Raw genomic sequence first — 20,349 nt, 5'->3', positions numbered from 1 at the left:
AACCCAGAAACCAAATGGGTTTTAACTTGGCACAAATTTCCCTTCCCAGTCAGCCTGCACTGCCAGCCCTGCCCATCTGTCCTCTGCCCTGTTACACACCTGCTCACAATGTGAACAGTGGCCTCATGCCTCCCTCAGAAGCTCCCCAGCCTCAGTGACCAGAAATAAGGCTTTTTCTCCACATCTCGACCCTCATTGTGGCCTCTTCCTTGGAAGAGACACTAGCCTTCCGCCTGCCCCAGGGACAGTTCTCAGCTTCCAGAAGATCTCCTCCAGCCTTGGGTCTCTGGTCATCACATTCATTCCGTCGTTCAGGAAGTATTAGTCCAGGCTCGGCCCCAAAGGTAGAGGGGACCCTAGCCCTAGGATAATCACAGCCTAGCGGGGTGGAGGGATTCCTAAGCAATCCCTTACAACACTCTACAGGAAGATATATGACAAGCTGTGCGGAGGAACCCTCCATCCACCTGTCTCTCCCCAAATCCACCGTTACCTCTGCACTGTCCCAGTTCTCCCCTGGGTATGCAATAGTTCCAAGGTGGGAAGGGCATCTCCTGCTCAGTCAGTGTTGGGACATGCTAATGTCCTACAGACTAGTTAAAGCTGCTAATGATAACTAAGGATTTGCATTTAAATTTTGCTCCAAATTGGTGCATCCCTTTACCATGTGGTTTTCTATTACTGTTAAACTTCGTTGTTTCTATTTTTATGGGGAGGAAAAAAAGCATGAGTAGAGAGATAAGAGAGTGGGGTGGCTCTACAGCGTTAATCAAACCTTAAGGGAGCTGAACTAACCAGAGGTCATTGCCAAAGCCCCACTGTCTTCTCAGGAGCAGTTTTCCCGATTTGTTAAAGCAGAAGCTCGGAAGCCTGAGCTCAAGAGAGTTACCAGATTCATTACGGCAGAACTCTCAGAGCCTCTTAATTACGCTAAACTAAAAAATACATGGTTTCCCCAGTATTAATGGTCTGGCCCACCCACTACTGTTCCTACTAATAGTCTGTCCCATACCAGTTTGGAAAATGCAGCTGAAAAGACCTTCCCAAGTCACTCAGGCAAACCCTACACAGCCTGAATGTGCCCAACGTGACTTTGCTGTTCCAAATAAACTAGGTCTGATTTCCTCTGTATCTTCAAGGGATGAAGAAATTACTAGTAATAAAACCTATTCCTTTCTCATCACGTTGGATGTGGACATCGGTGAGCTCATCATGATCAAGTTCAAGTGGGAAAATGGCGCCGTATGGACCAATGTCTGGAACACGGTCCAAACCATCATCCCATGGAGCCAAGAGCCTCTCTACTTGGGCCTCATTGTCAAGACCATCAAAGTCAAAGCGGGAGAAACCCAGCAACGGTGAGTACTGACACAGCCTCCCCTAATATCTAGCAGGCATCTCCTTGTCTCAGCACTTCCACAGTTAACACTTGCATTGATATCATAAAGTAGCCACGATCACGTCCCATGATGGCACGTGGATGCTCAGAAAGGTGAGATGGCCATCCCGAGTTCACGCAGCCACAGGGAGAAGGACCAGGTTTTGCACCCAGGTCTTCTGACTCCCGGTCTAGCCTCCTTCCACTGCCTGTGGTCCAGAGCTACCTGCCTTGGAGTTCGAGAATGGCCTCACTGGCCCAGTCTTCTTCAGACTTCAGCTGAATCATCAGGAGTTGTCTGTGGGTGCCGCAGTCCAAGGACTGTACTTTGAGTGGCAAGGACCAAGACGGACATTTCCATTTCGTTGCTCACCCAGAGAAATGCTTTCAACAGATCACAGTCTCGAAACCCCATGCTGTGAGGGCGCCTTTCAAATCTTTGAGTGCCAAAGAGCCCCTGGGGAGCTTATTAAATATGCGGGTTTCCCAAAGACACCTGCAGACCTTCTGATGCACCATAGTTTGTGAAGGAACCCAGGACAAGCCGTAAGACTTGTGACGTGGACCAAGGGATTAGCCTTAAGAAGCTCTGCTCTGTACGATTTAATGATTTAACAGTCTCCCTTGGTCCCAAAGTTCCCGGGGACAATAAGGGGTTGGGGACAGAGTAAGACACAAAGAAAAGGTGTCCAAGAAAGGGTGGTCCAGCTGCCCCTTCAGTCCTGTCAGCAAAGGGATGCCTGACACATTTTGCCATGGCAGCTCTGCTTCTCTGGAGTTCTGCACTTCTCCATGAGAGGAGATTGCTGCCCTTCCCCAGACCCTCCCCTGCCCCCCTTCCCGCCTCCCTTCATGTCCAGGGAACTCGTCTCTCCTCTCTCACCTTCCTCTGTTGGGAAGCCCATTTCTCTCTGGGGCTGGTCCCCAGTAGAGATGGAAAACAGCAGGCCTCTCACCTCTGAACTATGCTCCCCAGCTCACCCCACAGGCCTCACGGCCAGGAGCGGCCCGTGGCAGATTTATGCCCCCGACTCCCTTATACAACAGCGCTCTGAGTTTTTATCTCCCTGGGATACAAAATCCTGGCAATTACTAAGAGCACACTATGCCGCTTGCCAACAGATTTCTCCACACGATCAATTTGAGAAAATTAAACTGCTTCTCTCCTCTTAGACACTTAGCTATTCTTGCATGACTTTCTGGCCCGTTCGAAGAGCTCTGCTTCTGACAGCCAGCCCTCCCCACACTCCCTCAGCTCGAGGGTCATTCCTCAGGCCTGGCGGCTGTTCCTGGTGACAGTTCTCTGTGAGTTGATCTGAAAGGCTGTATAAAACACACCAAAGCCTTCTCACGGGTGCTTACCCACATGGTTCTGAGGACGGAAAGAGAAGAGGGAAGGGAATGATGCTTCCAGAATTCCCACCACGGGGAGGCCACCAAGGCAGGTCGAGAGGGTTAGTCTCATGGAACCTTCCCAGTGACGCTCGGAAACAGGTATTATTGGCGGTGCAGATCAGGAAGCTGGGGCTCATGGACCTGATGTCACAGCTTGGGAGCATTGCTGGTAACTGTCCGAGCCCAGATCTGACTCGGGGTTTGTCTGATGCCTTGCCTCTTTGCTGCCCGGGCACTGTTCCCAACAGTCCTTTCCTCCATTCATCTTGGCCCCAAGAATCTGACTTTCCTTGGCCCAAAGCACCAGAGTTGCAGACCTGGGTATTTGTTTATCTGCGCATCAGACCCTTCCTCGGAGCTATAAGGGGGCACAGGCTGAAAAAGGAGGAGGGGTGGTGGGACCTATAGCTTTTTAAGTTGTAAGTGCTCAGTGGCTCCTGTGTGCCTTCACAGCATCAGGTACCATTGGGGGATACCAAAAAAAACAAACAAACAAACAACAACAACAACAACAAAAAACTGAGTGTGGCCCTTGGCAGAAAGAAATTCCAGGACCTAATAATTGGGAAAATAAGATGCATTAATTTTACTAATAACATGCTCCCTCCCAGCACTTCTCAAACCTTCATGTACCCAGGGATCATCCGGGAATTGTGTTTAAATGCGATTAAAACGAAGGTGGGTGGGGCCTGACGTCGTACGTCTCTAACAGGCTCCGAAGTGCGGCTGCTGCTGGCACATGGACCACGCTTGGCATAAGTGAAGAACTAGCATTGCGTGGTCTGGGAAGCTTAGAAGGAAGACAGCAGTTCAGGCAGCAGCACAACAGGCTAGGGACATGCCCAGAGAGGAGGCAGCGAGCAAAACAATATGGCAGGCAGAATCCAATGGCCTGCCTCTGCCGGCCTAAGCTCAAATTCCACTTTCTGCTCACCACCTGTGAAGCCTTGGACACTATCGGCACCTCGCAGAGAACCGATTCTGTAGCAACAAATGTAATTTATAATATGTATCTTACGAGACCAATAGCAAACTACCAATTTTGGAGTCCCACTACAAACCACAATCCCAGAGCCAGGATGCAAATATCCAAGCTCACGGTCTTAATCTCTTCGCTAACTCCAGGGCACAAAAATGGTTATAAGTAACTCACTCTGTGCCTCCACCGAAGGAATTCGATGAGAGGTGCTGTACTCTTCCAGGGGCACAAGGTCAGGGATGAGAGGACCTATTGTGCTGGAAGAGACAGGACAGAAAACATTGGTTCGACGGCAGGACATCAAAAGTGATCCACTACACAAAATAAGAAAATGTTCAATGTCCCTAGTAATCATAGAAATACAAGACAAAAACCAATGAGATTATCGCTGGGCACCCACTAGGTTGGCAGGAATTAAAAAACAGACAAAATCCAGAGTTGGTAAAGGTGTGGAGAAGCAGGCATTCTCATGCACTATTTGTGGGAATGCAAATTATGGAGCTTCTGCAGGAGAATTTCATTCAACAACTAATATTTCGTAAGCACTTACCTTATACCAGGCACTGTGGTAGGTCCCAGGTATACAGCAGGGAACAGTCTTGTGAGCTTACACTATCAAAATTTTAAATATACATAATACCCAGAATTTTAACTCTACGTGTCTATCCTGGAGAAATACTCAAAATATCCACAAGAGATATATACATACAGGTACAAAAATGTTTGTTGCGGTACTGTCTATAAATAGCAAACCATTAGAGGAAACCTCAGTGTCCATCAGTAGGAAAATGGCCCTAATGCGTTGAGATACACCCACACAACGGAAAGTGATGCAGGAGGTAAAAAAGAATGAGACAAACTCATAGGAAGTGAGACAAATAGGTCTCCAATTCCATTTCTTGATGACAATGAAAAATGTCAGAAAAAGACATACATTATAACCCCACTTTTGTTGAAAATTCTGTTTACATATGAACAGTGATGTATGTGTAAATGCACAGGAATAGGTCTGGAGTGGGGCGCCTGGGTGGCTCAGTCCGTTCAGTGTCTGACTCGATCTCGGCTCAGGTCATGATCTCAGGTTGTGAGATCAAGCCCCGTGTGGAGCTCTTAAGATTGAGTCTGCTTGAGATTCTCTCACTCTTTTCTCCCTCTGCCCCTCCCTACCTCAAATAAATAATAAATCTTAAAAAAAAAAAAAAAAAAAGGAAAGAAAAAAACGGAGAGAAGGAGGGAGGGAGGCAAGGAGGGAAAGAGGGAGAAAAAAAGAAAGAAAGGAAAGGAAAGGAAAAAAGAAATAGGTTTGCAGAGACATAAACTAAACCAGGAAAGTGGGGAGGAATGATATTGGTCAAGGGTGAGGGCAGAGAGGATCTTTAATATTTGACTTCATTTATTTCCTTACCATTTGAATTTTTCAAAAATTGCATCCACAAATTATTTGTTAACACTTTTTTAAATTTTAACTTTACTGAGGTATAAATGAGAAATAAGATTAAGATATTTAAAGTGTACAATTGTTGTGATTTGATATCTGTATACACGTGAATGGATCCCACCACCGGGTTAGCTAACACATCCATCTTTCTCTGATATGTAATACAGTGTTGTCAACTGTAGTCTCCCTGTTTTACATTAGATCTTCAGACCTTATTCATCGTATAGCTGAAAGGTCATATCCTTTTACCAACGTCTCCCTATCTTCCCCTCCCCTGGTTCCTAGGGGAGGAACCAGGGGAGGGGTTTTTCTACTCTGTTCCTGTGAATTTTACTTTGGTGGCAGGGCGCGGAGAGGCAGATTCCACGTGTAAGTGATACCCTGCAGTATTTGTCTTTCTCCATCTGGCTTATACACTATTTTAGTTTAAAAAGTCTGATTTTTTTTTTTAAGTCTGATTTCATGAAGACTTGACCCTAGGTGTAATACCAGAAGGTAAAAGAAGAAGAAGAAGCCATTAACTAGAATTCTTCATGACTTTTGATAATTTTTCTCCAAGAAGATGCGAGTTCACAACACAAACCAGCATCTCAGGCCAAGCTAACGAACCATCAAAGCAGTCTAAGGCTTGGTCTCCAAGAGAGACCAGAACACAGAGCGAGGCCCCCTTTAGCTGGACAGTGCCTGCACCAATAAGAGGAAAGGGCTGGGCTTGCAGGGCTGAGACCAGCAGAGGCTGGTGACAGTGGCCTTGTGCCCAGAGACCTTTAAGAGCAGCACTGACAAACTGGAACGTGTCCAAAGAAGGAAGACTGGGGAGAGAGGCCTGCCTTGTGAGGAACAGTTGAAGGAACTGGGAATGTTTACCCAGGAGTGGGAGCAATGCTGTGAAAGGAACAATAGTTATCCCTCAAATCTTTGATGAGCTGTGGTTGGGGAGAAAAAAAAAGGGGGGAACTGCCCCGAGGACTTTCTGTTCTTACTAAAGCTGAAATCACCCCAGTGCAGAGCTCCAGGAAGCAGCCTTTCCCTGATTGCTTTCACTGACTTGGGTTTTATTTTTCTCTGAAGTTATGAAAATATTTGTGCACATAAGAATCCAATTTCTTTAAAAATAGCATGCATTACATAAATTGAGTTTTTATTTACAAAGGATGAAACACTTCAGTAAGCTCCATCTTAAAGTTAATGCTGTGTTTGCTCTGTTTTCTATTCAGAATGACATTTTGTTCAGAAAACACGGATGGCCTACAGCTCCACCCAAGCCAGGAGAAAACCTTTGTGAGATGTGACGTAAACTCTACAAAGTTGAAAAGAAAGATCAGATGAGCTTTAAGGAAGACCCAGTGTGAAGAATAAATGATCTTACTCCTCATCTGGAATGGTTACTTTATTTGGAAACCCAAGTTATATAAACAATCTTGCATAAAGTTTAAACAAAGCTTAGGTTTAAAAGGGGAGTGTGTTTCACTATGCTAAACTCAGCTTTTAGAAACTATATTATGTAACTGTATTCAAATATTTGTGTAACTAAAATTTTCCCCAGTGTATCTCTGATTAAATGGTAATGTATGCAAATATAAGTACAAATAAGAGCCATTTTAGATCCATTGTTCTAATTTACCATGTCTTTTACTGTTAAGTCAAATTCCTAGTTTATTCTGAGCCGTTTTTTGAACCATGCTGGAAAGGTACTTCTTTATGACAGAACTCATACTTCAATAAAATGAAATTCCAATTACACACTGGTCGTATGTCCCCACGTACACGTGCTTTAAGACAGTTCAGCTCGCTAAAAGAAGAAAAATTCTAATTAAGCTAATAGCTGCCATCATACAGATTATACAATTATTTTCAAACCAATAAAAGTAGAATCCTCCTAAAACTACTAATGGCGGGCGCCTGGGTGGTTGAGCAACTGCCTTCAGCTCAGGTCATAATTCCAGAGTCCTCGGATCAGGTCCCACATCAGGCTCCCAGCTCTGCAGGGAGTCTGCTTCTCCCTCTGACCTTCTCCCCTCTCAGGTTGTCTCTCAAATAAAAAAAATAAAATAAAGAGGTGCCTGGGTGGCTCAGTGGGTTGAAGCCTCTGCCTTTGGCTATGCGGGGCTCAATCCCAGGACCCGAGACCACGACCCGAGCCCTGCATGGGGGGTGGGGGTGCTGGGCACAGGTGTTCATTTCTATAACTGTTTCTTAAACTGTACATATGAATGCTATACATTCAGTTGGGGTATGAACGTCACATTTTGCAATAGGAAAGGAAAGGAAAAAAACACCAAGAAGATAAAGGGCAGAGTTAAAACCAACATTTCTCTACTATAGTGTGATGCATTTCCGTATTAATGTCATTTCACACAAAATACAATTAGAAATTATTTCAGCTTCGGTCCCCTGGGTGGCTCAGTGGGTTAAGCATCTGCCTTTGGCTCAGCTCAGGTCATGACCTCAGGGTCCTGGGATCAAGCCCCACATCGGACTCCCTGCTTCACCCTCTCCCTCTGCTGCTCCCCCTGCTCATACTCTGTGTGTGTGTGTTCGAAATAAATAAACAAAAGAAATCTTAAAAAATAATTATTTCATCTCTAGGAGGAAAGCTTGAAGTGACACAGTGCGTCATAACATTTTAGGCAGAGAACTCAATAAGCAACCACATGACAAACGGTTAACTGGAACATTTGAAACTCCTCTTGGCATAGGTTATTTTCACTCGGGAAGATGTGTTCATCGACATCCCATTTTCTGAAGTACATCTTGGGAGGGAAGTCAAATAGGGAAACTGAATAATGCAGCCACATCTGTTCATTGCACATGCAAAATGCTGGCTCGTGCACTGATTGTACGCACCTCTCTCCAAAGAATCCGTATTTATGAGCCCACTCAGGAAAGATAATACTGGCATCCTGCCTTTCAGGCAAAAGCCTGTTTGTGCTTTTACTTCTAAGAGAGCACAAGGAAAGAGACAGAGGAGCCCCGATTACACTGCAGCTGGGCTCTTTGAGGTGCCTGAAGTCAGGGAGAAGGAAACAATCTCTCCATTCATCCGAAATGAATGCACTCTCCTCCACAGCAAAGCTGACTGACCTCAGCGTTCACCTTGATCATGCTGCTGCAAATATTGTGAAAGCTTTGACCGAAGTTGTGCATGGGGAATGGAGGGGGGCAAAGCAAGCAGCCAAGCTGCCCTGGGGCAATGCCACTCCCCCCTCCCCGTCACCCTCCCCAACAAACACCCACACACAGAGCCTGATTGGAGGAAACTCAGATGGAGGGGAGACAGAAAGGCAAGAGTGAGAAACAAGAGGGCAATCCCAAGAGTCACCATCTACCTTCCAACTTTATAGGATACTACAGACTTCTGCTCCAATCCCACAATGTGAGGAATGGTCCCCAGATACCCCAGCCTTTCCCATCTCTGCCTTTTCTTATACCTCCTCCCTCTTCCCCTCTCTGCTCAATTCACTTCTCCCTGCCGAACTGCATCTCATTTCTCTATCCAGGCCATTATTCTCACCAGTTATTTCCAGCTCGGACCAGCCCTCAGGGATCAGCAGCCCTCCGCGGCTGCCTTGGTTGTCAGTCATTCCTGCTCCCTCCTCTGCCTCCCTCGGTCTCCTTGTCCTCTTCTCCACTCTTTCAGGTCGGCTCTCCCGGGGGCTGGGCCTCCTCTGCTCCCTCACGCCTCTCTCCCTAGGCGACCCCAGCTGGCTTTCTCGTTGACTCTGCACGTCAGCTTCAGTGTGGAGCTCTCCCCTGTGATACAACTGTGCAGTTGCCCCACGTCTCATAAGCCCAGAATGTTCCACACCAAACCTCCCTCCCGCCCTCCCAAACCCATGGGTCTCCATGCCCTCTGCTCTGTGGTTCCTGAATGTCCTCACCACCCCTCAGCCGCTGATGCTGGACTCTGAGGGGTGGGGTCGTCCGTAATGTGTTCTCTCCCCTGGGCCCCATGATCAAAAAGTCACCAGATCCTTCAGCATGTCCTCATTTCTGCACCAAGGCTGCCATCGGTCCAGCCCCTGCCACTGCTCTCCCCGCTGGACGTTTATAACAACTTCCCTACTCTTCCTGTTGCATCCACTCTTCTCATCACAGCAGCAGGGTGAGCTTTAAAAAATGGGGGGAGCAGAGGTCAGATCCTATCAGTGTCCTGCGTAAATCCCTTCAAAGGAAAAAGTCCCGAATTATTCCCTTGACCTCCAAGGCCTCCAGTCAAGCCCTGTGTTCTTCCCTCCAGTCAGTTTCTTCTGGCCCCGGATCCCCCAACACCGTCCTCCAGGTCTCAACCCAGCCTACACATAGGAACTGCTTTGGAAACTTCAAAAGCCAACCATGTGTCTGCCCTAGAGATTTTTTATTTTCTTGGTATGAGCAAGGCCTAGGCATGGAGACTTAAAAGCTTTCCAGATGGGGCACCTGGGTGGCTCAGAGGGTTAAACCTCTGCTTTCGGCTCAGGTCATGATCCCAGGGTTCTGGGATCAGCAGGGAACCTGCTTCCCTTCCTCTCTCTCTCTCTCTCTCTGCCTGCTTCTCTGCCTATTTGTGATCTCCATCTGTCAAATAAATACATAAAATCTTTTAAAAAAATCTTAAAAAAAAATAACATATTGTGAGTTTGAGAACCAAAGTTTGAGAATGAATGGTCAGTCTAGACACATGGGTCGACTTTCAGTTTCCTCAAAAGTGCAAAGCTCTCCCACCTCTGGGCCTTCTCCTGTCTCTCTGTGGCTCACACCCCCTGCACCTCTCCCAACTTCCTCACAGGCTTCCCTCCCAGTCCTGGTGTGACTGCCTCGGGGATAATTTAAAGAAGATGATCCCACCTTCCACAAGCTTCTATCAGCTCACCCTGGTCTTCACAACTCTTCACATCTTTTCATTCTTTTGGTAGGATTGTCCGTGGAGCCGTGAACAAAAGGAGAGATCAGTAACACTGATCCTGTCTTTATATAAAATGGGGATATTTTATTCACCATAGGTTTTTTCATTAATTTTGATCTTTTAAAAATAGTGCCTTAAAATATTATTTATTTTGATAACTGTGTTTCAGAAGCCCCTCTTCTACCGGGCACCCAGGGCCAGTGCCTCTGCCACCTCAGCCTCGTCCCGGCGACTTGTGGGACCAGTTATCCCATGTCTGTCTCCCACAGTGGATGTGAAGCTCTGTGAAGTCAGGGAGAGACTCCGGCTGTTGGCTGCTTTATTCTGAATGGCCAGCCCGCTATGACACAGCACTGCCGTCTTGCAAATACGTGTTGAACCAACAAGTGTTGGTCATCTTTTCTAGAGGTATGTCTAGTCTTTCTGAATACGTTGTAAACTCCAGCTACCATACCCATTCACTACAGAGTTCACCGCTTCCTTGTCCGGTTCAAAAGCAGTCAGGTTGGGGTTGAGGTGACTACCCTTCCCATCTCAAGGACACCACCCTCTCTTCTCACCCGCTAGCTTCCTCCCAGCCAAGCTCAGCCTCTGCCTCAGTCAGTTCATTATGTGTTACATGAGTACATTTTTACTTTCCATATAGGTCTGTCACAAAAACGATTTTCTAGACACCAAGAGTTCTCTTCATGATAAATAAGTTAGTGTTGGGAGTGACCCTACAGGTCATCTAGCACAATGGTTCTCAAACTGTCCTGTGCCTGGGGACCTTGTCCAGGGCCAGTTCTGACTCAGTCCGCCATGGAGCCTGAGATCTGGCATTTCCGGCAAGCTCCCAAGTGATGCCATTGCAGGTGCCACGGCCACTGGTCCCCAGGCCACCCTAGGACTAGCGTGAATGCAGGCCAGGGTGTCCCTCCCTGCTCTGATGATAGGCAGCGCCTGCGCACTAATGAAAACACAACTTCCCAGACCCCCTCCTGGGGAGATTTTAATTCAGCGGAGTGAGGAGGGATCCCAGAGATGCTTATTTTTACAAGTTTTCAGGGTAATTCTCTCCTCCAAATATTTGGACAACAATGACCTCATCCAAAACCTTCCCCTGGGGAGATCATCAGCCCTGGGGCTGAGCGCCTGTGGTGAAGGGGGAGGGCCCTACCTTCGCAGAGATGAAATCGGGCTGCCGGTAACTTCCCCTCCTCCGTTTCTTTTTTCTTTTCCTTTTTTTTTTTTTTTTTAAGATTTTATTTATTTATTCATCAGAGAGCACAAGTAGGCGGAGTGGCAGGCAGAGTCAGAGGGAGAGGGAGAAGCAGGTTTCCCACTGCGCAGAGAGACCAATGCAGGGCTCGATCCCAGGATACTGGAATCATGACCTGAGTCCAAGGCAGCCGCTTAACTGACTGAGCCACCCAGGGGTCCCCTCTCCCTCCTCGGTTTCTTTCCTGGAAACCACAGAGACCAAATCATGCCTCCGATAGCTGAGGACAGGCTGTAGGACACTGGGAGCACTTCAGGGCCGAAGTCTTCATGTGTTCTTGGGTTTTATTTATGTGGTTGTTTTAAATTTCTCATTTTTAAGATGTTTTACAGAAGCATGAAAGCAACAGGCGAAATAAGGCAGAGTCTACAGTCCCATCCCTGCGTCCCCCTCCTGCCCTACCCCAGTGAGCTGGGGTACAGAGGAGGAACATCCAGAAGCATTTATACACCCCCAGGGATTTTGACCATTTGTTGTTTTCACCAAAATAGAATCAGTCTATTGATCATTCTGCAACTTACTTTTATCTTTTAGGTAATGATATATCATGAGTATCCCTATAAGGCCGGAGATCCAGATCTTCTCCTCATGGCCATATAAGCAGAATTATACATCCTAGAGAAATTAGCTCCATATTTTCTGACTCTTCTTGATTGTGCCAGTGCCTTGTCCCTTGACCCATGCTGACAACTAGAGGTAAACTGAAATTTGCCTGTAGTCATATACCCAACACATATACAGATTCTCATGCAGAAGGAAGATGTCCCTGCTTTACAAGGATGCGATATTATACATTCTTTTCAACAAAGTGATTTTCAGACTCAACAGCACCTCCTGAAATCTTCCTAGGTCAGTTGATACAGCTTTCATTATTTTGACCACTGCATACTATTTCTAAAGCGTAGAGCTGTCTTAATGCATTCAATTAATCTTATACCAAAGTGTCTTCACTTTGTTTTCAACTTTTGCCCTCCCTGAAAAATGCTGCATTTAACATCATATCCTATTTAAGGGAAATATTTCTAGCAGTAGAATTGCTAGATCAAATGATTTTTTTTTTTAATTGAATAGATGTTGCCTTGTTGCTTTCCCAAAACGCTGAAATAATTTGCAGCTCCACCGGCAATGCAGGATTCCTCTCCCCACCTCTTTCCAGGCAGACATCTATCACTTGTTTTCATTGTTGCCAGTCTGGTGAGTATAAGGGATGACCTCATTGTTACTTTACTCTACATTTCCCTACCTATTACTGAGTTTGCGAATCTTTCCAGAAGTTTACTGGATTTGCTTTTCTGTAGGTTAAATGTTCAAATATCATTTACTATTAGAATGCTGGTCTTATCAGTTTGTCAAAACTACATGTTTTATGCAGTATGTTAACCCCTTATCTTTCCGCTTCCTTGCAAACATTTCTCCAAACCTAATCCTCTAATGATTTGAATAACTGTATTCTTTGCTATACAGTCATTGAATTTTTTTGTTTAGGTAAAAAAAAAAAAAAAAAAAAAAAGTCTAACATTTCTTTTTTTTTTTTTTTTTTTAAGATTTTATTTCTTTATTTGATGGATGGATCACAAGTAGGCAGAGAGGCAGGCAGAGAGAGAGAAGGAAGCAGGCTTCCCACTGAGCAGAGAGTTTGATGTGGGGCTCAATCCCAGGACCCTGGGATCATGACCTGAGCTGAAGGCAGAGGCTTTAACCCCCTGAGCTACCCAGGAGCCCCTAACATTTCTTTTTATAACACGGATTTCATGGTAATTTTATCCAGTTCCCCCCAAATCACTAGTAATGTTCTGAGAATCATATGAAATACAGAAATTAACACAAGGAAAATTGAACTGTTATATCAGGTCTTCTTGTTCAAGAACATTGTGTGTTTTCCATTTGTTCACGTCTTCTTTTTTTTTAAAGATCTATATATTTATTTATTTGAGGGGGGTGGTGGGCAGAGGAGGCAGAAGAGAGAATCCCAAGCGGACTCCATGCTTAGTAGGGAGCCTGATGCGGGGGTTGGTCCCACACTCTTGAGATCACAACCTGAGCCAAAACCAAGAGTCAGTCTCTCAGCTGACTGTGTCACACAGGCGCCCCTCAAATCTTATTTTGTGTCCTCCGTTAAGCTTTTACAGCTTTTATTTATTCCTAAGAATTTTAATTTTTTGTCATTGAGAATAGAATTATACATTCCATTTCTATTTGATGGTGGTTATTACTATATAGAATGGCTTTTGGGGTTTGTTTATATATTCTGTATGTGTCCACGTTATCAAACTATCTTACTAACTCCTTCGGTATTTTTCAATACCAGAATCTCATGGTATAATTGTGGAGTTACTTCTAGAAAGTACATTGTAAGCCCTAAGGGGCCCAGAAGGAGCAGGAGCCCACCATCCCCAGGGTCAGAGCATCAGTGGGGAGCCCGGAAAGAATGTAACCCTCAGTCTCCTCTTCCGGCACCTGGCAACTGCCAGCCCAAACATCCTGCCCCTCCCTTATCCCATGACTGACTCCCAGCATGCCTACATGTAGGGCAATTTGCAAGCCTGCTTCAAGATACTTGCCATCCCTTTGTACTCCTTTCCCACAAAGTGGAAGACATGTGTCATTGCTTTTCTGATGGGGGAAAAAAAAAAAAAAAAAACACCCTAACTAACAACTCTGCGCAGGATTTGGCAGCTGCTTCTCTTCCTTGCACAGGGAGCCCTGCCCGGCCACTCAGATTGGTGTCTGAGAACTTTATTTCGGTGCACCACGACTTACAATCCCTTCCTCCCCCAAAACACAATACATAGTGAGTGAGGGTTTTATCTTTTCTCACTTTACCGGGTTTGCCAGAAGTTCCAAGACAGTGTTAACTGAAAATGCTAGTAGCAGACACCACTGTTTCATTATTGGTATTAATTAACAGGTTTGATGTTCTGCCTTTATAATACATCTTTTGTTTTGTTTTGGCAAGTAAATTTTATTGTATTTAGGTGGTTTTCTTCTATTTTTATTAGAAATTTAGGAAATGCCTTAATAATATAAAGATTTTCTTCTTTAGTTTATTTGTAAAATAAAATTATGCTCCCAAATTTCCTGACACCAGCCCACACATGCATTCTTGGCTTCAACCCTCCTTGGTTACAGTGCATTTTTTGTAACACTACTGGGCCTGACTTGCTACAATTTTATTTAGAATTTTGTCTTTGTTGGGACACCTGGGTGGCATAGTCAGCTAGGCATCCAACTCTGGGTTTTATTTAGCTCAGGTCATGATTGCAGGGTCCAGGGATCAAGCCCCCTGTCAGGCTCTGTGCTCAGCATGGAGTCTGCTTAACAGTGTCTCTCCCTCTGTCCCAATGCCCCCATCTCTCTCTCTAAAATAAAAAAGTAAAAATCTTTTTTTAAAAAAGAATTTTGCCTTTGTTTCCATGAGTGAGATTGATCTACATTTTTTTTTGGTGTTATCATTTTCATGCTTTGATATTCAGCATCTTTAATATATGGCCTTGAATGGTTTAGATAAGATTGTGATGATCTTTTTATTTTTTTAATTAGACAAAAACTCAGCTGTCAAACCATCTGGTCCTTGTGCTTTTGCATGTAATATTCTTGGGTTTTCAGTTTTTACTTGTTTACTGCATATAACATTTATTAAAATTATCTTTGTGAAATGCCTTCAAGCAAGAGAAGTACAAAGTTATATATGATCACAATCAGGAGTAAATGAAAGCGTAACATTAAAGCAAAGGAAAAGATCCCAAACTAAACTCTGAAATTCAAATGATTCTGCCTGAGGTTAAGTGAGCAAATGCACACATTTTTCATGGAAAATAAGATTAAGTCACAGGAACACTATGTAGTGCTCTGTCCAACATTAAATTTAGATATAATCCACCAAAGGAAAGAAAAAAGGGAAACCAATAGACTATAAAGTTAAATTAGTTTACTATAAAGAGAAACGGTGCTGGACAATGATAATATTTCTCCCAAGATCTAGAGGTACTCTTCTTAAGAACTATGTTTAAATACTGTCTTTTTAGGAAGATAATTTGGAGTAATTCTATGTTCTTGCAATTCCTGGGTGATTGGCAGGTTCATTCATTCCATGGCTGATGCTCTCTGAATAGCCTTCTTGTTTGTTTTCTATCTTATATCCTGAAATTCTCATGGAGAAAGAGGTATAATGAGTCTTACTTTTTTAGCAATGACATACAGTGCCGCGGGTAGGCCCATTAAACAGGCCCATCAATGTAGGAATATAAAGTAAAGTAAGACACCTAATGTACTACAAAAAAAAAAAAAAGTTTCTAGGGGGAAAAAAAACATCTAAAGGACTGCATAAGTTATGTCTGTAAGAGCTCTTCTGACTCAGTCAGTTAAGCCTCCAACTCTTGGTTTGGGCTCAGGTCATGATCATGGGGTAGTGGGATGGAGCCACGCCCCCCCCCCCACATTTTTCACCTTCAGCTCAGAGTCTGCTCAGATCTCCCTCCACCTCTCAGCCTGCTCTCCCCAGCAAGCGCATATGCATTCTCGCTCGCTCTCAAATAAATTTTTTAAATCTCAAAAAAAAAAAAAAAAAAAGATCTCTCTGACTCTACTCTCTTCCAAGCTGGAATAAAATCAGTAAACTTAAAAAGTGACAACAACAAATACAAATTGTATGTGGGTTACTATGAGTTTAGTTAACTTAAAGAAGAAAGGAGAAGAAATACAGGACAGTGCTTTGTTTTTTCCCCCTAAGAAGGAAGATTTATTTACCTTCATGGTCAGGGCCAGGCTGGGAGTGAGGCAGGAAAGGCATCTGCAACACGAAAACCTAAGAGGCTAGACTTCAGGTGCTAGCCCCTCTCGCTCTGTGACCTTGAGAGGGAGTGCTTCCTTCCAAGTGAGTTGCCTCCAGTGCCTGGCTTGGTCCTTGCACGACCTTGTCTTCTGGAATTTTGTGTCCTAGGCACCTCACTTATGGCTCCAAGTCCCAACTCTGTTTGTAGTCAGCCTAGCCTTCTTCATCTTTTCTTTTGCTTAATCTTGTTCTTTCCATGAACTCGTTGTGTAGAGAAACAAGGACTTTTATTCTTCTTTAATAGTAATGGTATGTAAGTTTATAAATTTTTCTCTGAGTACAGATTTTGCTAGAAAGCATTCCCCTTTCCAAATGCTTTCTTAGTTTGCCGTTTTAGCTCCATTTTCCTCTCTCCAAAAGTTAGCCAGGAAGTATGCCTTCATTTATAAATAGGCGATTCTGGACACCTAAATTATTTATTTCTAATTTTATTAAATGTGGCTACAAAAATTTCTCACTTCTAAATTTGGTAAGGTTTTCTTTGTGATCAGGCACACAAGCAATTTTTATAATGTTCTATGAATATATAAAAATTTGGGTTTTTTAATTTAAGGGACATAAGGATATCTGTATATTTATATGTATATTGTATTAGGCAGTTCTTCTATATCCTTATTTTTTGTGTATTCTGATTCTGAATATGCATATTCTGATTCTGAATTTTGTGTGTTCTCATTCTGAAAAACAGGTTTTGAAATCTACAAAACTTTCATCAAGCTGTCTTTGCCTCCACATTGTTTAGTATACATAGGTTTACTAATGTTAATTCTGCATATGTGCCTTATATTGTTACGTAATATTCCTCTTAGAGTGCCTTTTGCTTTACATTCCTCCTTGTCTGCTATTAATTTCCCCATTCCTATTTTCTTTGTCATTATGTTTGTGTGGTATCTTTGTCCATCCTTTCATTTTCAACTTCTCTTTACATTTTATTTCTTTAAAATTTTGTTTCAGATATTTTCCTTCCAGATAGTGTACAGCAGACTTATTTATATTTTTAGCTCAATCAGTGTCTCTGACTTCTAACAGGGAAATCCAGTCCATTCACATTTAGCGTAATGATTAGACGACATCTGGTGTCTTATTTATTTGGTGTCTGATTTTACTTATTATTTCCTCCTCTTACTTATATATATATATATATTTTTTTTTAAGATTTTATTTATTTAGTTGAGAGAGAGACAGTGAAAGAGAGCATGAACGAGGAGAAGGTCAGAGAGAGAAGCAGACTCCCCATGGAGCTGGGAGTCCGATGCGGGACTCGATCCCGGGACTCCAGGATCATGACCTGAGCCGAAGGCAGTCGTCCAACCAACTGAGCCATCCAGGCGTCCCACTTATATTTATTTTTGCAGGTTGATCAAATTGATCTTATTTTCCCCTTTTCATCGTGTTAGCAGACTTCTCCTGTGAATTTCCATTTTCTTTCCAGCTACTCTATCCTTCCTATTGCTCATAATCAGATATGTATTTTTTAACCACAATATGAAAAGGAGACATATATCTCCCTCCCCAAAATACTCTATTCCCCTACTACTTCCACTCCAAACTTTAGAATACCTTCACTTCCCCCACCAGTTCCACAGCCACTCCTCAGATAAGACCTTTGGAATACTTCCCTCCTTTCCACCCACCCCCGATGCCCAGATTTGCTGAGATTCACTTATTATTTTTAGTTCCAGACTGTTTTTAGAGGAGTTGTCAAGGCAGATGGTGATGTGATCAATCCGGAAAAAGAATATACTCTTAGAGAGTGGAGAGCCCAGCCACACTCTCAACAGTCTGAGGAAGGAGCTTCTCTGTGCCCTGAGTACTCAGGTGTTGATGATACACCCAGATCTGGGTGATGATCCCTTTTACTACTGTATATTCTCCTTGCCCTTCCTTCCCCAGTCTTCTGGAGACTTTGACTCTGGATTTATTTGCTAGGTAGAAGCAAGTGGTACGTATTCTCGGGTTAATCTGCAGGACTGAGTGAACTGAAGGTACAGAGGTTTCACAGAGGTTTCTCTTGGTGGATTTCCACACAATCCTCTTGGTTATTCAGTGGTTTTCCGCCCTGTAGCTTCCATGTTGTCTAAGCGGTCCAGTGCTAGGATGATTCTTTCCCCTTTAGGGCTAACTTCTCTGTAGAAATGTATAAGACTGTTCTCTTTCTTGCAGCTCAAAGATGGAATGTGCTTAGGCGTCTTTTCATCATCAGTCCTTCCTGGAATTCTGTGAGACACAAGCTTCCCTTCAGCTAAGAAACTTCTCTTATATTATCGGTCGCCTCTTCTATCGCATCCCCCACCCTCCTTCTGGATTTCTATCCATCTTTTGATTAGTATCTGTGTATTTTTGCTCTGTGCCTTTAGCTGTATCTTTCTCTTATCTTCCAGGAGACTAATTCAGACATCAACAGTGACCTTTCTCCTTCAGTTCATCTCTTGAAATTTTTACATCAGAATTATTTTTGGTCTTAGAAAATCAGTGTGTGTGTGTGTGTGAGAGAGAGAGAGAGAGAGTGTGTGTGTGTGTGTGTGTGTGTGTCTCACTTAAATCTCCTCAACTTTTCTTATTCTTTTGGTTCAAGTTATCTATGCCAGCAGCTATTTCTGTACTGAGGATTCTGCTTGTAATTCTTCTCCCTGAGGCTGCTGGGCCACAATAGGAATCTTTCCGTTTGTTTGCTCCGTGGGGCTCTGCACCGTGTCCTGGGATATCTTAAACGGCAGCACTCCCACAGCAGTAGAAGGATCCAGAAGGAGTCTCAGCCTCCCTGGTCCAAGCTTAGCGGCAGATGGGCTGCCAGTCATCTGGTGAGGTATTAGAAGGAAGCCCTTCCTCCTCACCTGTCCAGCTCAGGGGTGGAAGCAACTCAGTCCATCTGTTCAGCTCTTCAGGAACCAGGGAGACCAGGTACACTCAGAAGGACCTTCCTCCTGCTCCCCTCCTTGTGGCTCCCTGTTCCGGGTCCTCTCTCTCTGTCAGGATTCTGCCAGAGCCTAGAGCCTCACCCACACTCGGGGCCTTGTCTGCCTCCTGGAGGCCCCAGCAGCTGCTCTTCTCAGGAAAGCCAGATGGGTTGGATTGCAAGTAGAAGAGAGGCAGGATGTGTTCAAGCTGCTCTTTCCAGAGCCCCCATTCCTCATGCTTGAAACTTCTTTTTTTCTTGTTTATTTTTGCATTCCAAGGTACTCAATAAATATGACTGAGCAAATGCCACCCCTCTAACCTCACATCTCCTTTGGTGCAGCTTCTATTAATTAGGAGGATGCTTTAGGAAGCTAACTGGAACAAGTTTAAATTTAAAAAAATTTTTTATTTATTTTTTTTTTTAGTCTTACAACAAAGTTCAGTCCCAAGGTACAGTGGGCTTCAGGGAGGGCTGATTCAGCAGCTCAGTAATGTCATTAAGATGAAGTCATTTTTTTCTCTTTCTTCTCCGCTATCATCCTTGATGTTGACTTCATCCCCAACGTTGGCTTCATGCTCAGGCTGATAGCAGGTTGGCTACTCCAGTTCCAGGCAGCACACGTAGACAAGACAACTTCCAGGGAAAGCAAAGTGGAAATCCCCTCCTATCTCACTGGCCAGATTGGGTTACACGCCCATTCCTAAACTTTGCAAAGGTAAAGGGATTAACCAAAGACCAATCAGCCCTAACCACATGGCTGTTTGAGAAGATACTTAAAATCAGGGAACACCTGCTTGCAAGCTAAATGTTCTCAGTCCAATAAGCACTTTTTCACATGACAACAAGAATAGTTGGCATTTGAGCACTCACCATATGCAAGGTGCCTTAGAAACATGCTCATTTAATCCTCATCAAGTACCCTCAGGTGGCTAGTGTTAGTATCCTCGTTTCACAGATGAGGTACCTAGAGCTTAACTAACTTTTACAAGGTCACGCAGTTAATGAACCATCATTTCCCTCCTTACGGATTCTATAGGTCTATGAATGCAACCTACCATGGCAGTAAGCAACACAGATCGTCCTTTACATATTAATTCCCTTGAGCCCCATGGGAGAGCTATAATTAGGTACTCTACTTATAGCTACTGTCTTTCATATCCTGGAGGCTGGTAACTAGCTAACAGTGCTATTCATTCATGGCAGACCACTAGCTGTGCTCTCCGTGATGCTGCTGGGACTGTGCAGGCGTGTTTGGCTGTGCTTTGGAGTTTCCCCTTTGTATT

General features: G+C 44.1%; 1 protein-coding gene across 1 annotated transcript in view; it reads left to right on the top strand.

Annotated features, from left to right (window-relative positions):
- The window catches only part of LIPC (lipase C, hepatic type), a 128,856-nt gene extending 121,923 nt beyond the window's left edge, over positions 1 to 6,933 (top strand). The window contains exons 8-9 of the mRNA XM_082733787.1: positions 1,140 to 1,358; positions 6,408 to 6,933. Of these exons, the coding sequence (XP_082589913.1) occupies positions 1,140 to 1,358; positions 6,408 to 6,519 (331 nt within the window). The 3' untranslated portion in view covers positions 6,520 to 6,933. The remainder of the gene's footprint in view (positions 1 to 1,139; positions 1,359 to 6,407) is intronic.
- Positions 6,934 to 20,349: the final 13,416 nt, after the last annotated feature.

This window comes from Mustela nivalis (assembly GCF_964662115.1).
Source record: "Mustela nivalis genome assembly, chromosome: 6".
Taxonomy (NCBI): Eukaryota; Metazoa; Chordata; class Mammalia; order Carnivora; family Mustelidae; genus Mustela; species Mustela nivalis.
This window is presented reverse-complemented; position numbering and strand designations above follow the sequence as displayed.